Source organism: Bos indicus, chromosome 16, assembly GCF_029378745.1.
Source record: "Bos indicus isolate NIAB-ARS_2022 breed Sahiwal x Tharparkar chromosome 16, NIAB-ARS_B.indTharparkar_mat_pri_1.0, whole genome shotgun sequence".
Lineage (NCBI taxonomy): Eukaryota > Metazoa > Chordata > Mammalia > Artiodactyla > Bovidae > Bos > Bos indicus.
In genome coordinates this window covers 68,323,005-68,347,472 of record NC_091775.1, presented here as the reverse complement: position 1 = coordinate 68,347,472, position 24,468 = coordinate 68,323,005, and the positions used below count along the sequence as shown (strand labels likewise).

The window sequence follows — 24,468 nt, the reverse complement described above, 5'->3', positions numbered from 1 at the left end:
CTCTATCTATCAGATCTAGTCCCTTAAATCTCTTTCTCACTTCCACTGTATAATCATAAGGGATTTGATTTAGGTCATACCTGAATGGGCTAGTGGTTTTCCCTTCTTTCTTCAATTTGAGTCTGAATTTGGCAATAAGGAGTTCATGATCTGAGCCACAGTCAGCTCCTGGTCTTGTTTTTGCTGACTGTATAGAGCTTCTCCATCTTTGGCTGCAAAGAATATAATCAATCTGCTTTTGCTGTTGACCATGTGGTGATGTCCATGAGTAGAGTCTTCTCCTGTGTTGTTGGAAGAGAGTGTTTGCTATGACCAGTGCATTTTCTTGGCAAAACTCTATTAGCCTTTGCTCTGCTTCATTCTGTATTCCAAGGCCAAATTTGCCTGTTATTCCAGGTGTTTCTTGACGTCCTACTTTTGCATTCCAGTCCCCTATAATGAAAAGGACATCTTTTTTGGGTATTAGTTCTAAAAGGCTTTGTAGGTCTTCATAAAACCGCTCAACTTCAGCTTTTTCAGCATTACTGGTTGGGGCATAGGCTTGGATTACCATAATATTGAATGGTTTGCCTTGGAAATGAACAGAGATCATTCTGTCATTTTTGAGATTGCATCCAAGTACTGCATTTGGACTCTTTTGTTGACCATGATGGCTGATCCATTTCTTCTAAGGGATTCCTGCCCACAGTAGTAGATATAATGGTCATCTGAATTAAATTCACCCATTCCAGTCCATCTTAGTTTGCTGATTCCTAGAATGTCGACATTCACTCTTGCCATCTCCTGTTTAACTACTTCCAATTTGCCTTGATTCATGGACCTAACACTCCAGGTTCCTATGCAATATTGCTCTTTATAGCATCAGACCTTGCTTCTATCACCAGTCACATTCACAACTGGGTATTGTTTTGCTTTGGCTCCATCCTTTCATTCTTTCTGGAGTTATTTCTCCACTGACCTCCAGTAGCATATTGGGTCCCTACTGACCTGGGGAGTTCCTCTTTCAGTATCCTATCATTTTGCCTTTTCATACTGTTCATTGGGTTCTTAAGGCAAGAAGTGGTTTGCCATTCCCTTCTCCAGTGGACCACATTCTGTCAGTGGCCACAGGACTGGAAAAGGTCAGTTTTCATTCCAATCCCAAAGAAAGGCAATGTCAAAGAATGCTCAAACTACCGCACAATTGCACTTATCTCACACGCTAGTAAAGTAATGCTCAAAATTCTCCAAGCCAGGCTTCAGCAATACGTGAACCATGAACTTCCAAATGTTCAAACTGGTTTTAGAAAGGGCAGAGGAACCAGAGATCAATTGCCAACATCTGCTGGATCATCAAAAAAGTAAGAGAGTTCCAGAAAAAACATCTATTTCTGCTTTATTAACTATGCCAAAGCCTTTGACTGTGTGGATCACAATCAACTGTGGAAAATTCTGAAAGAGATGGGAATACCAGACCACCTGATCTGCCTCTTGAGAAATCTATATGCAGGTCAGGAAGCAACAGTTAGAACTGGACATGGAACAATAGACTGGTTCCAAATAGGAAAAGAAGTACGTCAAGGCTGTATATTGTCACCCTGCTTATTTAACTTATACACAGAGTAAATCATGAGAAACGCTGGGCTGGAAGAAGCACAACTGGAATCAAAATTGCCGGGAGAAATATCAATAACCTCAGATATGCAGATGACACCACCCTTATGGCAGAAAGTGAAGAGGAACTAAAAAGCCTCTTGATGAAAGCGAAAGAGAAGAGTGAAAAAGTTGGCTTAAAGCTCAACATTCAGAAAACGAAGATCATGGCATCCAGTCTCACCACTTCATTGCAAATAGATGGGGAAACAGTGGAAACAGTGTTAGACTTTATTTTGGGGGGCTCCAAAATCACTGCGGATGGTGACTGTAGCCATGAAATTAAAATATGCTTACTCCTTTGAAGGAAAGTTATGACCAATCGAGATAGCACATTCAAAAGCAGAGACATTACTTTGCCAACAAAGGTTTGTCTAGTCAAGGCTATGGTTTTTCCTGTGGTCATGTATGGATGTGAGAGTTGGACTGTGAAGAAAGCTGAGCACTGAAGAATTGATGCTTTTGAACTGTGGTGTTGGAGAAGACTCTTGAGAGTCCCTTGGACTGCAAGGAGATCCAACCAGTCCATCCTAAAGGAGATCAGTCCTGGGTGTTCATTGGAAGGACTGATGCTGAAGCTGAAACTCCAGTACTTTGGCCACCTCATGTGAAGAGTTGACTCATTGGAAAAGACCCTGATGCTGGGAGGGACTGGGGGCAGGAGGAGAATGGGATGACAGAGGATGAGATGGCTGGATGGCATCACTGACTCGATGGACATGAGTTTGGGTAAACTCAGGGAGTTGGTGATGGACAGGGAGGCCTGGCGTGCTGCGATTCATGGGATCACAAAGAGTCGGACAGACTGAGTGACTGAACTGAACTGAATTGATAAGCTATATATAAGCTGACTGACTACTCTTAGATCATAGAATATCCATTCTATGGGGTAGCCTTGAACCAACGGGCTCACTGTAAAAGTCTAATATCCAAAGACTGCAATAACATTTTGGAAAGCATCCCCTAGCAAAGAGGGGGCAGTCAGTAAATTGTTTATGAATTAAAGTTCATTGTTTTGAATGGCACACAGAAGAAAAGTGAAGTGACTACCATAAAGAAACAAATAAGAACAAGGAAAGATATGATAAAGCAGATGGAAGATACAAGGCAAAAGTCATAAACATTACTAAACACTGTATTCAGACTTTTCTATGATTTTTTTCACCAAAACAAAAGAATCAGAACTAGCAGATGTTTAAATACGTAAGACATTTCAGGGCACTAAAAAGGGACAAGAAACGGTCGTTTGACCAATTTAAGAGGAAAAGATGGACTATGCCAAAAGAAGTTGTTGAGAAGGATAGTTATTACTGTTGGATCAAAAAAATTTTTTCTTGATCAGAAAAACTGATTTTTTCTTTCAGAAAATGACATGTGAATTTCTGAGAATTATTAACAGCCTATGCTAAAAAGAAATAATCTTCTTCTCAAATAATGTAATATTGGTGACCAAAGACTGTACTTGTCACAGGACTCGAAGCTCTATTTTTTTCAGTTTATTTTTTTGCCTCACTGTTAATGAATAGGTTTTGTTAATTCTCTTATCTCAATCCTATTACTTGTTCAGAGCTATTTCTGTAAGGGTCATCAATATCCAGGGATCTTAAATCTAAGCTTAAATCTGTTCCACTTCAAGAGGAGTTTAGCAGACAGTAATTCTTATCCACTGAACACAATCAAGGACACCAGGCACAGAAAACTAAACTGTGAGTCTGCAGGTAGTCTTCTTGATAATATAATTTTAAAAATTTTACCTTAGGGGGGAAATAATGATTTCACTATTTATATATTATTGTGGTTCTTTAAAAATATTTCTAAGTAACATTAAGTAATATTTATCCATTATGAAGATAATTAAATACGGTGTGTGAATGTGTGCTTGGTCGTGTCTGACTCTGCGATGCTATGGACTGTAACAGCCCACCAGGTTCCTCTGTCCATGGGATTTCCCAGGCAAGAATACTAGAGTGTGTTGCCATTTCCTCCTCTAAGCCTCTTCCGGACTCAGGGATCTAAACTGCTTCTCCTGCGTCTCCAGCATTGGTAGGAAAATTCTTTACCACTGAGCCACCTGAGAAGACCCTAAGTACTGTATATCTTTCCCTTTTAAAGTGATTTGCACAAGTCATCTTCATTAAGTTCAGAGTAAACACACAATTTTGAATATGATATTCTAGAAAGTTAAAACCATGAATAGAGGACTTAACTTTGAAATTTACAATTCTTCAGTCCTTCCTTTGAGTGAAGGGTGAACTGAAGGAAAGAAGTGATGATTCCTTACACTTTGTGAAGTTGATTCCTAAAGCTGTGAAAGGAAGTATTAGCGTTTAGCACTAAAGCATTCTCAGATCTCTGAACCAAATACTTAACCAATTGTGTGTTCCTGGGTTTTCTTATTAATATTATATTTTTTGTTGTTATCTTAATGTTTAAGGATAATAATGTCTGTTTCAGAAGGTTACTTCAAGAATTTAATGAGAAATTAAAAAAAAAAATAAAGGGGTTTATTGAGATTTATTAAATTAGGTAAAATTTTCCTCTCAATTGTTTTTTGGGTTTGTTTTTTTTTTTTGCATTTTACTCCTGTGGAGGTGATTATTATTACTAATAAAACTTAACAGTTTGCATCATGAAAATGCATATAGTGAGGTTTTCCCATTCTTTTTCCATGGAACATTTTTATTAACTGCAAAGATATACAGTGTGTATATATATATATATATATATATATATATATATATATTTAAGCTTTAAATATATATTTGAATACACATAATATATATTTATTATATGTATATTTAATATATATATATTTGACCATTATTCATGCTACTTAGAATTACCTAATGTTAAAGCTAGAAAAAATTTTAAACATCACCTGACTCATCACAGTAATTTTTTGCCTAAATATTATGTTTATAAACTGGATTTAATGTTACATAAGCTGTTGTCAAATATGTGTGTTAGTCACTCAGTCATGTCCGACTCCTCACAACCCCATGGGGTGCAGTCCAGCAGGCTCCCTTGTCCATGGAATTCTGCAGGGAAGAACACTGGAGTGGGTTGCCATTTTCTTCTCTGCTGTCAAATATATATGTATATATAAACCATCTGTGATGTCTATAACAGAATTCAAATTGTATGTCCTGGTATAGTGCTTTTACAAGATACAAGATATATCTGCTCTGAATTTCCCATAGGATTTTGACATTTCTATTTCTTTTCAGAACAAGTAAGAAAATATCTATATGCAATAAGAGCAAACCTGGATAAGTTAATGTCTTCTTCATTTGTTAGGAACAATAATTCAGTTATAATTTGAAAGCTCCTATTTTCCAAGAATATTTTTTACTGATGATACTAGTTGAGAAATAGATTGTTATTTGTTATACCTTCCTGGGATACAAATTGTTCAAAGCTTCCCTACATCTTCCACTTGCCCTGTCTCATTTGTTGAAAAATCAAAACTATTTGAGAAAGTTAGAAGCTGAGAAAACATTCTATCTGCTCTGCAGTGTCTTGCATTAAAGTTCCTATTACAGTTCTTCTTTCAATGTTATCATAAACTTTAGACACAACAGAGGAAAAAAGTAATAAAGTAAAGGATGTTTTCAATAGTATCAATACTTGAGTTTCATATGTAAGGGAAAGGAAGAGTATTTGCTTAGAGCCAATCATTTGTTCAGCATTGTTTGTTACAGCCATTTTGAGGATGGTGTGTCCCATATTCCGCTCATCTTTCTGGGGATTTATTTTTAAAGAAAGCTCTCCTTATGATGTAAAAATATAAAAGTTGACCTCCCCCCAAAATTAACAGCTAGACAGACTAGAAGTGGTAACAGAAATCCTGAGTGCTGTTATTGTCTCTGCAAAGTCCTACTCCACTAGACAACTGAAATTCAGAAAATATATGAGTCACTGTGATATAAATGCTGAAATTTAAAGAGAAAATCACTTATGAGTTAAAAAAAATTAGAAGTAGAGAAGTAATTCACTGGAAAACAAGTGTGTCACATTCAAATTAAAATCACCTCCCATTTTCCACTTATGTACGCATCTTTAGAAAATCTTTTTACTATTGTTTTCAAGGCAATTTCATGTACATTTTATTAGCCCATACTTCATGACTTCAAATTGATCTCCTTTTCAGGTTTCACACTCTTAAATGCCGTGTGGCAAACAGACATTGCTAGAAGTAAGTCAAAGTGTATGGTAAAGGATCTTAGTCAGTAATGAAATAAGAGAATAAAACAGCTTTGAGATAAATGCATAACATGTGTGTGGCTATGTACATACACACACAACACATATACATATGCACATGTATTTGGGTGAGGGAGCTAATTAGACATAAGAAGTGCATATACATATTGATTACAAATAAAATTTATATTAGTGTGACTATATTGGAAGGACTGATGCTGAAGCTGAAACTCCAATACTTTGGCCACCTGATGCAAAGAACTGACTCATTTGAAAAGACCCTGATGCTGAGAAAGATTGAAAGTGGGAGGAGAAAGGGGACGACAGAGGATGAGATGGTTGGATGGCATCATTGACTCAGTGGACATGAGTTTGAGTAAATTCGAGGAGTTGGTAATGGACAGGGAGGCCTGGCATGCTGCAGTCCATGGGGTTGCAAAGAGTCAGACACGACTGAGCGACTGAACTGAATTTTAAATATTTGGTTCTAGTACCTAAAAATTTTAATTACTTGCTAATTATCATTTAAGTGAAAAAAGAAAGAAAGCGTTAGTTGCTTAGTCATGTCTAACTCTTTGTGACCCCGTGGACTGTAGCCCTACCAGGCTCCTCTCTCCATGGAATTCTCCAGGCAAGAATATTGGAGTGGGTAGCCATTCCCTTCTTCAAGACCTGACCCAGGGATCGAGCCCAAGTCTCCTATACTGCAGGCAAATTCTTTACCATCTGAGCCACCTGCAAAGCCTACTACTAAATATTATACATTTTATATCATTTAATCTTTACACAGTTGTTTGAGGTAGACACTATTTGATCACTCCAATCTTACAGATAGAGAAAAGGAAAGCACAGAGAATTTGGTGATTTGATCAACATCACATACCCAGTAACAGGCAGAACTAGATTTGAACCTAAGAGTTTATGTGTTGTTAATCATTATGCTATACTGTCACTTGGAAGCATTGCAATGCATGGTTTTGCCCACAAGAAGTTAATTCTTCATTGGGTAGAAGATATATATAAACAAACCAGTTAGAGAGTAACTCAAGAAATTAACTGATGTGAGCCATAAAATCCTATATTAATATTAAACCAAGACCACTTAATTCTTACTAAAAATCTCCAATTCATAGTCAGTACATAAAATAGTGGAGTGGGGTAGAGAAAGAGGAAATTGTGGCTTGAGTGAAATCATCAGTTACTTTTGTGATCTGAGAGATAATGATGTCTTCACAAGTCCAGTAATAGCTTCCATGATCTGACATGGTGCCGTCAGACCTATCTGATGTGAAATTTCCACCACTAATCACTTTTTTTAAGAAAAGAAAGAAAAAGCAGAACTGTTTTCTACAGGAGCCCATATGACATTGATAAGACAGTTGCGGCAGGGGTTAAAACATCTGACATTAATATAGCAGCACTGGTGAGAACATTAGCTTGGCTTAGTTGATCAGATTAGCTCACAGTCACCTTGGAAAAAGGTGGCAAAGGAAGGCAAAGATATAAGAAGATGTATGGTTAAAGGTAGGAAAATATAGAACATGAAGCCCTGCATGGATGTATCATCTTTATGGAGTACAGACCAAGACACAGAATCTAGAATTCTATCAAAAGTGAAGGTGAAGGAGAATATCTGTAGACTTTCCTCACCAAGAAGTTTTGCTTGGTTTTATCCACCTAATGGCACAGTATGTTCTAAGTATGCCTTAAAGATAGATAATTTGGTATATCCCACTTCAGATAAAGAATTATTTTAATCAAGCACTTCAGTACTTTATTCCCAGTCAGTTATTTATATCTCATGGCTAATCATGTTCAGACATAATAATGCCATTTTTAGTACAGCACCTTCTCTGAAACAGCTTCTTATTCAATGTGTTTTCCAAAGGGAACATATGCATTCATGTATAAGAGAGGGGGAAGGCTATTTGTTTTTAATTGTATAATAAGAACAAAAAATTATTTCAAAAATTTCACAGTGAAGATTCTTTAATACTCTGTGATTTTTACATTTTTGATGTTCATGGAAAGATGCCATGTATGTCAAAACGAGATCATTTTTATCTTTGCTTGTTGGATCTCTTTATTTTGTACTTAGAGAAACCAGTGTCAGGATACAGCATCTAAAACTTTAACTTACAATTGAAAAAAAGAAAAGGAATGAAAACACATTTACCTGGACCTCAGCCCTAGTAAATAAAATGGAATATTTCTATGGAGGCTTCCCCCTGCTCTGGCATTTATGCCTTTTATTTCTCAACAGCAAATAATACTTATTGAAATGCTTAAGACAATTTTTCCCTCTGTATGGAAAATACTGATAAACAGTGTATTCTTAAGTGCACTATAGTTACTTAATCTGACCTAAACCAAGGTGAACCCATACATTCTAAACAAAGTCTATGTATCACTCTTCTGATCTATTTTTTAACACAATAGATTGTATTGTATCGTAGTTAGCATGTGGACTGCAGCCCTGCAGGCTCCTCTGTCCATGGAATTTGCTAGGCAAGAATATTGGAGTGAGTGGCCATTTCCTACTCCAGAGGATCTTCCCAACCCAGGGATCAAATCGGCATCTCCCGCATCTCCTGCACTGGCAGGCGATTCCTTACCACTGAGCCACCTGTACCATTCTTTACCTGCTAAACCCAATGGGTAGTTAGCATAGAACATCAATATTTTTCCACAGACATCAGAACAACCCCAAGACTGGCCAAGAAAATAACTGGCACTTGTATTATTTGATAGGTAGGAGTTTCCTGGCCTATATTTTTAAAGGATCTCTGTGGCATCCCAGGAATGTGGGCCCAGAGCAGAGAAAAAAACTAATAAACAATCTAAAAAATGGGCAACATAATCCTAACTATGCCTCATTTCCCTACCTGCCATTCTTAAAGGATAGTTGGGGAAATGTGAGAAATGCTGAGGCCCCAAACCAAAGCTTTACAATGTAAGGAAAAGACAGGCCATATAGAAGGACAGAAATAGTGGCCAGAATCTATATAATTTAGATAATGCTTTACAATTAAGAGTCAGGTGCTATGCACTCAACTGTATCCCTCCAAATTCATATGTTGATGACCTAATTCCAAATGTAATGGCATTTTGAGATAAGTAATTAATAAGGAAATAATTAATGGTTAAATGAGGTTATGAGGGTAGGGCCTTGATTCATAGGATTAATGTCCTGACAATATGGGATGTCAGAACTCCAGCTCTCTGTATCATTTAATAACACAGGGAGGTGACTTTCTGCAAACCAGTAAGAGAGGCTTCACCGGAAATCAATCTTAATCTGAGACTTCTAGCCTACAGAAATGTAGGAAAATAAATTTCTGTTGTTTAAGCTTCAAAGTCTGTCACATTTTGTTATAGCAGTCCTAGCAGACTAAGTCACCAGTAAACTAGGTTTATACGTGATTTTTTACAAGTAGAAAAGTGGTATAAAGTTTTAAAGACTAAAGTGTTAGCTTGTAAACATATGCCACACGTTGAGAAGATTTTATATAAAAGTTGAGCTACATAAAAACAGGACTAAGAAACAGGCTTAATTTTTGAATTTGCTCTTAAAGATTGCTGAAGCCATAGAACTGTTTCTTCAGTTACATTTAAAAAGGCTTCCCTGGTGTCCAGATGGTAAAGAATCTGCCTGCAATGCAGGAGACCTGAGTTCAATCCTGGATGGGGAAGATCCCCTGGAGAAGGAAATGGCAACCCACTCCAGGATTCTTGCTTGGAGAATTCCATGGACAGAAGAGCTTGACGGGCTACAGTCCATGGGGTCGCAAAGAGTTGGACACGACTGAGCGACTAACACTTTCACTTTCACATTGAAAAATTCAAATGTCATTGTTTGGAATGTAGAATTAATTATCTTAAAATGGTTGAGATGAGTCTTAGAGTGAAGTATCTCACTTTGCTACACAAATCTCAACACCAAGATCAGTGCAACATTTCCATAATTTTGCTACACAAGCGAGAGTAGTTCTATAAAGAGCATTTTGCAGTTTTATTTTGATACAAAACTGAAGCATATTGCCTATTACACTTGCTTTTATCAGTGATCAGAGACACAGGATTGATGATAAATTCTCAGGCAATATGTATGACTGTCAAGAACCAACAGCAGGCAAAGCCATTTTGTCTTTTGCATTAACTTTCCAGAGTCATTATCAGTCATTTAGAATTTATTCAGAAAACTTGAAATAAACAGACTCTTCTATTACATTTAGTATAAATGAATGAGGTTTAATCCAAAGCAGAGAAATATATAATTCATATAAATACTATCTCAAGAAATATATAATTCAAATATATACTATCTCAAGAAATATATCATTAGAATAAGTATTATCTCAAAGAATAAGGACATAGTGACTTATTGATTTGTTATTTTTCATATTCTCATCTTGGTTTTAATACTTATACAAAAATTAGGTGGATTTGTTTCATTAATTCATTCATTCATTGAGCATGTTATTGAATAGCGGAAAAAAACAAGGATTTTAGAAATTTGGAAGTCAGAGAAACCTGGATTTGAAATTGAGTTCTATCTACTCCATACTACCTCTGTGAGCTTTGGCAAGTCACTGAATCTCTCAGAGCCTGAGAATTCACATCTGAAAAATGAGGAAAAGGTTTTGTGAACATTTAAAATAGTGTGTATATAAAGTGGACATACCACTTAGATTCTTTCTAAATTGCTGCCGTCATTTATGGATTTTTTTTACAACATGTGAAACAATTATCAGAAGTAAGACAGTGACAAGTAAAGACTAGTCTTTGTCCTGGAAGAACTTACAGTAATGAAGCATGTAAGATAAGTTCTAGAAACTGTTGTGAATGCTAGGACAGAAATGAGTTTAAGGTTCAGCGATGAGACGATCACACTATTTGAAAACTCACCAGTAAATTACAACAGTTCGTATTGAAAACAAAGCTCTTCTTTAAAACACTGAGACTCTATAGTCAGTTCTAAACTAGATATTTTGATTAGATTAAATCAACATATATGAAATGACTAATGAATGTCATCACAGTTTCATGTGAACAGGAGTAATGACAACAATGAAATATTCTAAGGGTGGATTTGAGGTTTTTAGAGAGATTTTAAAAGCAAATATTTAAGAATTTTACTCACATCCTTTCTATTCCAGATCACTATTTTGTGCAAAACAGGAACTAAAAGAAAAATTGTTTTAAATTGTCACATTTTATTTCTTAGTAATTACTAAACCATGGATGGGGGGTGTTAGAATTTTGAAGACGTAGTTTGAAAAATCTTATCCCATATAAGCTACTATTTTAACATAAAATCTTATCCCATATAAGCTACTATTTTAACATACTATTAAATCCTAAACTAAGAGAAAAATAAAACCTAACTTGGTAGAATTATACTTTTAAATTCTATTTCTCGCCAATATTATTTTTACTTTTAAGAGTTTTGTAGTACTCATTTGAATGGTAGTCTGTCAAAGGTCATCCAAACACAATTTTTTTAACACAGATTTTATTAATTGAAACAGTATTATAACTGTCTGAAATAATAAAGAATACTAACACAGATTTTTATAATATATCATATGAAAAATAGAGTAATTCTTGAACCACAGTAAATCTTAGGGAAGGTGGCAGATTTTTTTTGTCTTCTTGCTCAACTTTATCACCAATTTCCAATCATATCTGTTATTCCCAATAACATCTATAAATCATCATTTAATATTGTTTACAATAATGATTGTATTTACAATATTATTGTGTTTATAATAACACAAAGTCTTGTAAAATCCTATTATTACTTTAAATCCTTTTAACCTAAAGTAGACATGGAATTTTTTAGCTACTAATAATACCACTGCAAATTAAATATTGATCATATTTTTAAATGACTATTATACATAGAAATATATAGAAATTATTTTATTTTATAGATTTACATAGCACTTACCATGTGCAAGCATCTTCCAAATACTAACTGGATTAATTTTAGGATACAAAAGCAAATTTTGAAGAGAATAAATTATTTGAGATAATCAGAAAACCTCAGAGTAAGTTGATGAAGGGGATGTTAACAGGTATACCCCACTCCAGTACTCTTGCCTGAATAATCCCATGGATGGAGGAGCCTAGTAGGCTGCAGTTCATGGGGTTGCGAAGAGTTGGACATGACTGAGCGACTTCACTTTCACTTTTCACTTTCATGCATTGGAGAAGGAAATGGCAAGCCACTCCAGTGTTCTTGCCTGGAGAATCCCAGGGATGGAGCCTGGTGGGTGCCGTCTCTGGGGTCACACAGAGTCGGACACGACTGAAGTGACTTAGCAGCGGCAGCAGCTCAAACTTATCAATAACTAATAGGCTTGTGTCTTCCTCTACAGTGTCTTCAAGCAAATACACCTCTTCCAATTTTTTTTCCAATTTCTGTCTCTGTTGTAAATTTTACCAATCTATGTGAAAGTGAAAGTGAAGTCACTCAGTCGTGTCCTACTCTTTGCGACCCCATGGACTGTAGCCTACCAGGCTCCTCTGTCCATGGGATTCTCCAGGCAAGAGTACTGGAGTGGGTTGCCATTTCCTTCTCCAGGGGATCTTCCCGACCCAGGGATCGAACCCTGGTCTCCCTCATTGCAGGCAGACGCTTTAACCTCTGAGCCACCAGGGAAGCCCTCTAACTCAAATGGAGGCATTAGGTAAGGAATGGACTCTATCTTTTACTACACAGGCAACTTGGCTTACTTAAGTTTTAGAATTTGTGAATGCCATACTAGATGAGTTTTGTTCTTCACGTAACTCAGAGTCCAGAGAAAAGGCTGGCCCATAGTCTATTCTTTTCTTTTTAGCTGTGGTGGGTCTCAGTTGCAGCTCACAGGCTTCTCTTTAGTTGTGGCAGCCAGGCTCAGTAGTTGTGGTGTGCAGGTGTGTGGGCTTACCTGTCCTGCAGCATGTGGGATCTTAGTTCCCCAGGATCAAACCCAGGTCTCCTACTTTGCAAGGAGGATTCTTAACTACTGGACCACCAGTGAAGACCCCCACAGTCTACTCTTAACATAGACTAATCCAATCAATGGATCAGGTTTTCCCCCAAGTAACTGGATTATCTTTTCAGTAAAAGAATTCCTTGAAATTGGTGAAAGTCTTTTTGAAAACTGAAATTTCTTTTTTCTCCACTAGATTGCCAACTAGGTTGGCAAGAAACAGGTTAAGAAGCAGGATGCTTCTCTCTCTTCACCATGTGAAGTAAAATTTCACATAGGTTTTCTTAAACTTATGTACATTTGTTGTAAATAGTAGCTATCCCAAATAATCAATTTACTTTTGCAAAATAAAAGTGACTGGCCCTTTCACTGTCATTTATTTGAAATACCAATTTAAAAAAAAACAGAGAAACTAGCTTGAAACCAACTTTCTGAGGACTAAATAACTATTGAAGTTATCAAACAGTTTCCATTACTTTGTTCTTCTGAAGAAAATGTATATTAATTTTTCTTAGATGCAAAAATTACTTTTAAGTAATTCCAGTAGGTAATTAAGTGGATTCTTTTGTCCAACAGCATTTACTTACTTCTGTTTTCTCTTATTTTCATTTTCTTTTATTCTTTTTCATAACTAAATTTACTCAAATTTAAAATTATCTATTATAGTTATTTATTTTTAATTAATTTATTTTAATTGGAGGCTAACTACTTTACAATATTGTGGTAGTTTTTGCCATACATTGACATGAATCAGCCATGGGTGTACATGTGTCTCCCCATCTTGAACCTCCCTCCATCTCCCTCCCCATCTCATGCTTCTCAGTTGTCCCAGTACACCAGCTTTGAGTGCCCTGTTTCATGCATTGAACCTGGACTGGTGATCTATTTCACACATGGTAATGTACATGTTTCAGTGCTATTCTCTTAAATCATCCCCCCCTCACCTTTTCCCACAGAGTCCAAAAGTCTGTTCTTTACATCTGTGTCTCTTTTGCTGTCTTGCATATAGGGTCATCATTACATCTTTCTAAATTCCATATATATGCACTAATATACTGTATTGTTGCTTTTGTTTCTGACTTACTTCACTCTGTATAATAGGCTCCAGTTTCATCCACCTCATTAGAACTGACTCAAATGCGTTCTTTGCTATAGTGGAGTAATATTCCTTTGTGTATATGTACCACAACTTTCTTATCCATTCATCTGCATGGAAGCAACAGCTAGGTTGCTTCCTTTCCTAGCTATTGTAAACAGTGCTGCAATGAACATTGGGGTACACATGTCTCTTTCAATTCTGGTTTCCTCAGTGTGTATGCTCTGCAGTGGGATTGCTGGATCATAAGGCAGTTCTATTTCCAGTTTTTTAAGGAATCTCCACACTGTTCTCCATAGTGGCTGTACTACTTTGCATTCCCACCAACAATGTAAGAGGGTTCCCTTTTCTCCACACCCTCTCCAGCATTTATTCTTTGTAGACATTTTGATGGCGGCCATGCTGATGGGTGTGAGATGGTACCTCATTGTGGTTTTGATTTGCATTTCTCTAATAATAAGTGATGTTGAGCATCTGTTTGTTAGCCATCTGTATGCCTTCTCTGGAGAAATGTCTGTTTAGTCCTTTGGCCCATTTTTGGGCCATTGGGTTGTTTATTTTTCTGGTATTGAGCTGAATGAGCTGCTTGTATATTTTGGAGATTAATTCTTTATCAGTTGTATATTTATAGTCACATATATACTGTGGAATAGACCGGCATCCCCTTGACTGCTTTTTCTTAAAAGTCTTTTCTTGTTCAAATTGGCAATCAAACTGGCAAAGACCTTTGACCTCCAGTGATTCTGGGTAGGAATTGTAATGAGGGAAACAATAAAATTAAGATGCCAGTACAAATGTTGGGGGACGAAGTCTCAGCAAGAAAGGAACTGAGACAAAGAGTTCTGGTTCACCATTCTGTGCCTTGGGAAAGCACCAAACAGACCAAGCTCAGTGTCTATCAACAAAAAATTAAGAGGGGATCAACATATAAGCTGGATGATATCACTGCTTAAAACTGACTTTGAAAGAAAAAGACAAAGGGGAAAGAGTAGAAGAGGCAGAAAAAGTAAAAAGAGAGTATATCCCCCTGTTATTCCTCCTCCCCTGACTTGAAGATTTCAAGAAAATCACAACTATAGAGACTTTCTTAGGGTCTGTGTTAGTATGTATATTAGAGTTTTCCAGATAATGGAAAGATAAATAGGCAAATAAGTTGGATTTGAATGTGAACTAAGAATAAATAAATTCTACACAAGGGCATCAAGGAGGTTCCTAAGAATAAAACTTCACATGCTTTCAGTGGATTTTGTGACAATTTATTTTAGCTTCTCAAAATTCTGTAGGCATAGTTACTGGTTGCTTCCATTTGGTTGGTGGGTGACGTCACCAAAACATGCTTTATGGTATGGAGAGCAGTTACGGCATAAGGCTTCAAACTGCACTGTTCCTTAAGATCAAAAATCGTTAATGCCAATTTAGAAGCTGGATTTGTCAAACCATACTGAGAAAAAATGACACAGTATCTTAACTTCCATTTAAAAGTTAATGCTTTAAGACTCAGCTCTAAAATCAAAAGTAGGTTCAAATCCTTGCTCTACCACTTACTATGTGATCTTAAGCTAGTAAAACTTAAACTCCCGGTCCTTTAGCTTCCTTGCCTTAAAATGGCGTTAACAATGTCCCTGCTACATATGGCTGTGTGAGAATTAGTGACTTTTGACACATAAAATGATTGATACTTTGCCAGGCACATACAAGTGTTCATAGTAAGTATGTAATTATTATTAATTAAAACATTATTACTATATAAAATGATTATAATTTTATGAAATTTGATAACAGATAGTAATAAAAAAGAAAATCAGTAATAAATAATACTAAGTACACAGACCTAAACTGAAGACTTTATAAGTAAAGACAAACTATAAATTATGTAAAATTCTTAGGTCAAAATATCTTTAATGACCCAAATACTAAATTAATGTCCTTTTACGAGGTAGGCAGAATGCTAAACACCATATCACTTAGTGACAACCCTTAACTTACATGGAACCTGGCAGCAGAATATATATACATCTATTTCTCCTAGAATTCATCTGTCATCATTACTTCTTTGTTTATCCTACAGATCATATCAAAACTAAATCTCTAAAATGGAAAAAGCAAAAAGCCAAAGTTTGGAGGAAGACTTTGAAGGACAGGCCTCACATACAGGTAAGCAAAGTCAGAAGAAAAAAACAATTGTAAACTTAAAATTAAATTTGGAGATCTCTTATTGTCATTACTCAGTATGAAACTTAAGTAATACCTTTGAATGGGTTGATGGAATCATCTAAAAAATATTTGACTGCATAAATTAATGTGAAATCAAATACTTTTGAAACAATTTTAATTAGATATCAAAGAAAGAGAAAAACACTGATTATTGAGAATTTCTTGCTGTCTGTCATAAAACCTCTCTATCTACCCTACACGTAAGCCACTTTTCTTCTCTCCTAATTTCTCCCACTATGGGCTTTCTTTGCCATTGTAAACAATAGAAAACCAAAAGAAAAATAAATAAATTGAGTTTTTAATTTTAATTTTTTGAATCTAAAAAATACAATAATTTTTTAAAATATAAATTTATTTGTTTTAATTGGAGGCTAATTACTTTACAATATTGTATTCGTTTTGCCATATATCAACATGAATCTGCCACGGGTGTACACGTGTTCCCCATCCTGAACCCCTCGCCCACCTCCCTCCCCGTAAAAATTGATTTCAAGATTCTTCCAGAATAACTAAGACTTCATTTTATCCAAAGCCTGTTTTCTTGATCTGTTAAATTGTGGCTGTCTATATACCACTAGCAAGAGTTTAAAAGTCAAATAGCATGGTTTAAATTTTTAAATTCAAGTTTCTTTTAACTCTTTTGAATCTTATTTAAGTAATACTCCCTTCTCTGTTTAATAATCATACACAATTTTTAGATTTAGTCAGGAGTTTGAATGAATTTATATGAATACTAAACAAAAATCCATGAAAACTAATTTATAATGACAGTGACCTTCTAAGTATAACACAAAACCAAGAAATCACAAAGGAAGATTGATAAATTTAGCTATATAAATGAGGAAAGGAAGGAAGGAAGAGAGAAAGGTAAGAAACATGGAAAGGGGAGACAGTTTGCTTTAAATTTTATTCCAGGACCCAAAGGAGTAATAAATGATTGGAGAAAGTTTAAATTGGAGAGTGAAGATAGTGATTCAGTTGCACACAGCAAGAAGGAGATTCTCAGACAAATGTCTTCTCCTCAGAGTAGAGATGACAAAGACTCAAAAGAAAGATTCAGCAGAAAGGTAAGATAAGAAAAAAATCTATTATTTATTATTAACAATCTACAATATGTTTTTATTAAAGTATTGTTTGTATTAGCAAAAAAAAAAAAAAAAGCAGGGGTAGGGGTGGGAAATGCAGTAAATGCCTTTGCCTATGAAGTCATCATAGGCAACTGTTAAAAGAATGAGTTACAAATACATGATCTGACTTAGAGGTAGTTCCACAATATGAGAAAGCAAGATGCAGAAAGTTATGTGATACCATTTTCTAGAGCAATAGAAAACAAACACTGTATTTGTATTTATGCTGAAATGATTATATGAGCAAATATGTAAAAAAGTACAAAAAGACACTGACCAAACTGACAATATTGGTTAAGTGGAAGGGTGGGGTTCATTGACAGTTCTCAGCTTCCTCCTTCCAAGGAGGAGGAAGAAGGTAAGCAGAATAAGCCGCAATATATCCATGATTTTTTTTAAAGGAGCATTTTAAAAAATTCTCATTTGTCTCTTACTATATAATGTGTATGTAAATCAGTATTTGTGGTTCAGTCTGTTTAACAGAGAACTATGATAGCAACTTCGGAGAAGGCAATGGCACCCCACTCCAGTACTCTTGCCTGGAAAATCCCATGGGCGGAGGAGCCTGGTAGGCTGCAGTCCATGGGGTCCCTAAGAGTCAGACACAACTGAGCAACTTCACTTTCACTTTTCACTTTCATGCATTGGAGAAGGAAATGGCAACCCACTCCATGTTCTTGACTGGAGAATCCCAGGGATGGGGGAGCCTGGTGGGCTGCCGTCTATGGGGTCGCACAGAGTTGGACACGACTGAAGTGACTTAGCAGCAGCATGATAGCAACTTACAAATTATACAAAACATTTAACAATGGTTAGGGTTAAAATAAATTAATTTGGAAAGACAAACTTAAAGCAGAAAAAATAATATGATAAGAAGAATGAGATAAAAAAAAGAGAATAAGGACATTAGAAAAACAAATATAGGAGGAAGAAACAAGAGAACAACGAAAGCACCAGATATTTCTACTTAATCCTGGTATCTTCTATAAAAAACCTACCTCATAAGTTTATTGTGAAGATCAAGAAAATAATCTATATAAATTATCTAATAAATAGCAAATTTTTCATGAATTTGGAGGTCACCCAACTTCCATGGTTCTGGGCTGCTCCACATCAATTAATCACACTATATCCCATCAACACACACTCCCATCGTGTGTGTGTGCATGTGTGTGTGTGAAGGGAGAGGGTGTTTAAAATTCTATTGCCTAAATCATAATGACATTGCAATTAAGAAAGCCTCTGCAGGTAATTTTATATTCCAGCTGCAGTGAAAAGTAGCTGTCTTGCAAATAGAAGTTAGGTCTTTTCTCATTTTAGCCTAAACCAGTGCATACAAATCACCAGGAGGGCTTGTTTAAACATGGCTCACTCAGCCTCACCCTGCCAGATTCTGATTCAGTAGATCTGGGGTGGCGCCCCCAAACTCGCGTTTCCCAGAACTTTTTGGCTGGTCGTGATGCCACCAGTCTTCTGGCTCATCTGGTGAACTCCAAATGTTGGTAAAAGCTGTCTTGCTTAAATGCCATCCTACAGATTCCAAAAAAACCAGTAAGTGATTAGACAAAATCTTTTAAACAACTTTTGTTGAGGAGGCAATAATGTCGAAAGGCATTTGTTGGGGACCCATTTAAATGAGTGTGCAGGCACTTGTGTGCACATGTGTGTATTTACAGTTTTATGAAAGTCACTCTAAAGTAGACCTTGCTGGGTTTTTTTTCACCCAAACTGGAATATTCCACGACCATCTCACAGCTCAACTATATTCAGCAATACTAATGTATGCATTTAATCATGAAATAATTACTGAACCTCTATTATGGGCCAGACACAAAACATATTAGAGAGTGATGAATGACACACAAAAAACTCCTGCCCCCACAGAACACAAAAGTTAGGAAAACTAATATGAGACAAATAAATATATATAATGATATCAAGTATTATTTATTACTATGAAGAAAAATAATAAAGCAAAAGGGGTACTAAGTGTGGGGCAGGGACACTTTTAGGTACAATAATCAAAGAAGGTGACATTTGAACAAATGAGGTGGAAGAAAAGGCCACCTCAGGAGGTAGTGAAAGTGAGTCACTCAGTCGCGTCCGACTCTTTGTGACCCCGTGGAGGTAGAGGAGACAGCAAATGCAAACTCTTAAAGTTGAGAACAGGTTTGTTATGTATAAGGAATACAAATTTCTGACTGATTGATCTCTATCATTTCTTTCATCTATTCCCAGATGAGCGTTCAAGAATATGAACTAATCCACAAAGACAAAGAAGATGAAAATTGCCTTCGTAAATACCGCAGACAGTGTATGCAGGATATGCACCAGAAGCTGAGTTTTGGGCCTAGATATGGGTTTGTGTATGAGCTGGAATCTGGGGAGCAATTCCTGGAAACCATTGAAAAGGAACAGAAAATCACCACTATCGTTGTTCATATTTATGAAGATGGTATTAAGGGCTGTGATGCTCTAAACAGTAGCTTGATATGCCTTGCAGCCGAATACCCTATGGTCAAGTTTTGTAAAATAAAGGCTTCTAATACAGGTGCCGGAGACCGCTTTTCCTCAGATGTACTCCCCACGCTGCTTGTCTACAAAGGTGGGGAACTCCTAAGCAATTTCATTAGTGTTACTGAACAGCTGGCTGAAGAATTTTTTACTGGGGATGTGGAGTCTTTCCTAAATGAATATGGGTTATTACCTGAAAAGGAGATGCATGTCCTAGAGCAGAGCAACATGGAAGAGGATATGGAATAAAGATTCACTATGTCAATGTTTCATATTTCGCATTTCTCCTTTAAGCATTGAACACTGATTTTGGTAGTATTCACATTCTTTTAGGGAATACCAAACATAGCCCTGGCTTTTCTAATTTGGGGAAGAAAAACTCCAGACTGACACTAAAATTATATGATTAGCATGTCTTAATATTAGTTACTCAAGCTGATATAACACTTTACCTCAAAACATTGTAGTCTTCAGCAATATGTTAGTAGACAAAGAGAATATGAAAAATACTGTGAAAGTTTTCAAAAATCCCTTTCAAGTTATATGTTGGCTTTTTTATTCCATGCTTTTCCTTATTGTTATTACTAGGTTTTTCAAATTATATTGTTAATTATAAATTTGCTTGTGTAATAAGAATAAAGTCTCGTAAGGAAATACACTCTGTATTTGAAGTCTGTTCTCTCTCAAATATTATATTATCAAGGCCCTAAAACATTATATAACCCAAAATACAAATAAATTTTCATTTGGTAAGATATTTTATATTCCAAATAAACTAATACATAAGAAACTTAGGAACACTGTGGTACATTAAAATTATTATTAAAAAGTATTTGTTTAAAAATACAGTTTCAGAGTTTCAGAAAATAACTTTAAGAAAAAAAGCGAGTAGAAGCAAGGTCTTTTGTCTTTTTAGACAAAAGAATAATATTTAGTGGTAATAATAATTACAACTATCACTTATTGATTGTCTTTTAAGGGTCAATATTTTATACATGTCATTTCTAATACTTAACCACAATTCTGCAAGTAAGTATTACTACCATTTCATAAATGATGAAATTGAAATTCAGAGAAATAGAAGTTCTACTTCCATTTCCCTTGAAAACACTTGGGAAACTCTCCTGCTACGCAAACACATGGAAATGCAAAATAAAATATAATTTGAAAAAACGTTTTTAAATGAAGAAATGTGATGAAGAGCAAGATAAAAGAAATTTCTAGGTATCTGAATCAGAGCAAAAAATAACCATGAGTGAGAGCCAAAATATGTCCTATTATTGAAGGCATGGTGCTTGGTAAATAATCAAAAATGTGCTCTCAGTGACAAGTGTGCTTAAAACAGGTTGGCACATTTTCCCCTGATGAGACAATGTTGAAGCCAGACATACGTCACAAGTTCTAGTCTCCACTCTCCTAGATGACTACTTTATGGCTCCTCTGCTTTCCTTAAACCTTTTTTACCCCGGTCCAAACACTTCACCTTGTCCATATTTCGTTGAGGAAACAGAAATTATCAGATGAGCCCTGCCTCACCTTTCCATCACCAATCTAAAATGTGCACCTGTATGTAAACACTGTTTCCGTTGTTGTGAACACGGAAGAAGTTTATGCAGCCATCTAAGGTCAACAGAGACAACGATGCTGTGGATCCAATGCTCACCTGCACAGTAATTTCACTCCTGAAATTATCTCCCTTCTACTTGCATTATCTATTTCTCACTTTCTCTATGTTGTATTATTCATACTGGCTTGTAAATGAGTTTTTAAACTGTCCGCTATTTAAAATATGCCCCTTAAAATTTCCAGCTATCCTTCACTTCTCTGCTTCCCTTTAAAATCATGTCTCCTGAAAGAAGGGTCTAAAGTCATTATCTTTATTCCTCATTTCCAATTTTTTTCATCCAACTCCAATCAGGTCTTTTCCCAAGCACTCTAATTACAGTTGCAGTCAACTTGTCAAACTGAAGCTTATTTCTTATAAGTCGTATTGTAATAGGGAAGAATAAATCTGACTCCATATTAGATCTGTTTCTTCTATGTTAACCTTTGTATTATACTGCTTTTGCTATAAGCTGATCACTAAAAGAATGTTGCCTACAACCTGAAATATACAGGATAACCCATTCTCAAGGCTCTGACTATTAAATATGAAACATTTTCCATTTGTATAGAGATCAAAAAGTTGTACAGCTGAGAATAACATTTGTCTTGTTGGAGGTTTATAGGAACACTGTCACCAGGATCACATGGACAGATGCAAAAACAAAGGATTCCAGCACCAAAAAGTTTGCAAAAATCAACCACAATCCCTTTCCTTTTAGTATAAAAGACGCTTGAATCGTAACTCAGATAAGATGATTCTTTGGGACACAGTCCACCATCTTCTCAGTGTGCTGGTTTTCTGAATAATGAATTCCTCGCCCCAACAACTCCTCTCTGAATTTCTTGGCCTGTTGTACAGCAAGCAGTATGAGCTTAGACTCAGTAACATTATTCCTTATTTTATTCTATCTCCTATAAGCATGTGTCAGTGCTGATCACCTTCCCTCTTAAGTCACTTCTTCTAGCTTCTTTGAAACTACAGTATATTTATATCCTACTGACTATTCCTTCTAAATCTCCTTCTGTAACTTCTCTAAACATTCATCCTGAATAGCCCTCTCCCACCTATAGTCTTAAATACTATTTATATTCAGACTGCTTTCAAAATCCCATTTCCAGCTCTACCTCGCTTCTGGACTCCAAAATCTCATTTCTCAATTGGAGGAAAGGAGGAAAAAAGGAAAAGAAGAATGGTAAAGAAAAAGAAGGTCTGCAATTACCTTAGATAATGGTGATACAAATGTGGGTGAGACAGAATTCCTAACTATGACTAGCTTAAATGACCAGTCTCTAGCATATAGTTGCTACAATAAGTGGTTTCTGCTTATGAATCCAAAATTCCATCTTTTATTCCTCTTTATAAATTGGGAAAGGCATTTTAAATACCCTGTGGCCTATTTATAACTTGATGAATGCTAGACATAACAAAAAGATAAAAAGTGCTGGGAGGGAGACTGAAGGGTAATTATATATAAAGTGAGGAGCTTTTAAAAAATAGTTCCACATGTTTTCTATCATCAAGTAACTGCTAATGAATTTATTAATCTCTTACAGGGTTCTCTGTCAGGGAATTATTGGACTTAAAAACCATAGCAAAAATAGGATCTTTATATGTATATTTATAATTTAAAAACTCCTTAGTAAAACAGCTCTTTTAGATTGATATTAATTCCATGGACTAGAAGTAAATATTTAAAAAGATGACTGCAAGGCAGTGAGGAAGAATAGTCAAACATGTATCTCAAAAGAAAACAATATTTTAAGATTAAAGTGTACGTTCTTTTCAATCATCAGCCATTAGTAACTGCAGGGTAGTGTAGCTTCATAGGGCAGAGGGAGGAGAGCACCACTTAATGGTGAAAGAAGACTCTCATCTACGGAAAAGAAGAAAAATGAGTGCTTTGAAACAATTCCTGTTCAATGAAAGCTTTACTCTTTTAAGAAATGACCCACTGCGCATTCATTTAAAATAGAGAGCTGGCAAGCTTAAGCAGGACTAGACCCTGGAATGTATTTAACCCATAACTGCCAAAACAAAAGTAACTAGGTGGCACCTAGGTAAAGGCAGCAGTGATGATAGCAACCAGCCTCAAAATAAGCGCCCAGTGACTAAGAGATGCCAGAGTGAGGCTTTGATGAGTGCATCAGGAAGAGCCAGACAAAAGGCAGGATTTGACTAGAATATTTGAAGCCCGCTGCTGCAGAAATCCTGGATTACAAACTCCCCTCATGTAAACACTTAATCTGCTATGATATTTGGCAGGAGGAGAGAAAAAGAAAATTTTTGTCTCAGCAAAAGAATGAATTTTTTTTAATGTAAAGATTTCCAATGTCATAACACGTCCCAAATCAAACCACCCAAATAAGAACTGGAATAGACTTGAAAAAAAAAGCCAAGAGCGTTAGTTGGAAAATAATAGGAAAATCTGTAGCGAATAGCAGAATTATCTTAGAAAGTGAGAAGCTTATTCCCTAGTTTACAAAATTTATTGATAAGCTGCAATGTGCCATGCAGTGTCCGTGACCTTAGGGAGCTCAAGGTAAAGAGATATTTAAACAAGCAGTAGATGAATAATGCACCTACATTTGTATATAAACCTATGTCGTATTAGTGGTGGCAGTTAGTATTCTGAGCACTGGTTGCCAGACTTTCTAGGTTTGAATCTACTCACTAATTCTGTGACCTTAGGCAAGTTAGTTAACCTCTTTATACCTGTTTCTTCATCTATAAAATAAGGAAAATAACAGCACATTTTGGGGGAAAAAAAAAGTAAATTATGTAAACTACTTAGAATGGCACCTGTCACATAATAAGCATTACCCAATGTTAGTTATTATTGTGATAATTATATATTGTTAATATAATGATTTATGAAGTAAAATGGTAACATGGTACATAAATATAAGATCTCAAGATATGCTTACATAAATAGAAGCTCATTTATGAAGAACTTGGAATGTGATTATCTACCCAAACATACCACTCATTCCTCTATAAAAGACCTTATTTTTAAAATCTATATATTTGAACTGAAAGAGAAAGATTATAAAAAACTGTCATTTCAAATTGACTAAAGATACCACAATAAATATAAAT

General features: G+C 35.7%; 2 protein-coding genes across 2 annotated transcripts in view; one reads left to right on the top strand and one right to left on the bottom strand.

Moving 5' to 3' along the window:
• The window catches only part of ODR4 (odr-4 GPCR localization factor homolog), a 109,119-nt gene that overhangs the window by 29,509 nt on the left and 55,142 nt on the right, over positions 1-24,468 (bottom strand). The gene's annotated exons all lie outside the window — the stretch shown is intronic.
• On the top strand, positions 16,005-20,015 carry PDC (phosducin). The gene is made up of 3 exons (XM_019976001.2): positions 16,005-16,065; positions 17,041-17,192; positions 19,491-20,015. Exons 1-3 carry the CDS (start codon positions 16,005-16,007, stop codon positions 20,013-20,015), a joined length of 738 nt encoding a protein of 245 aa, XP_019831560.2.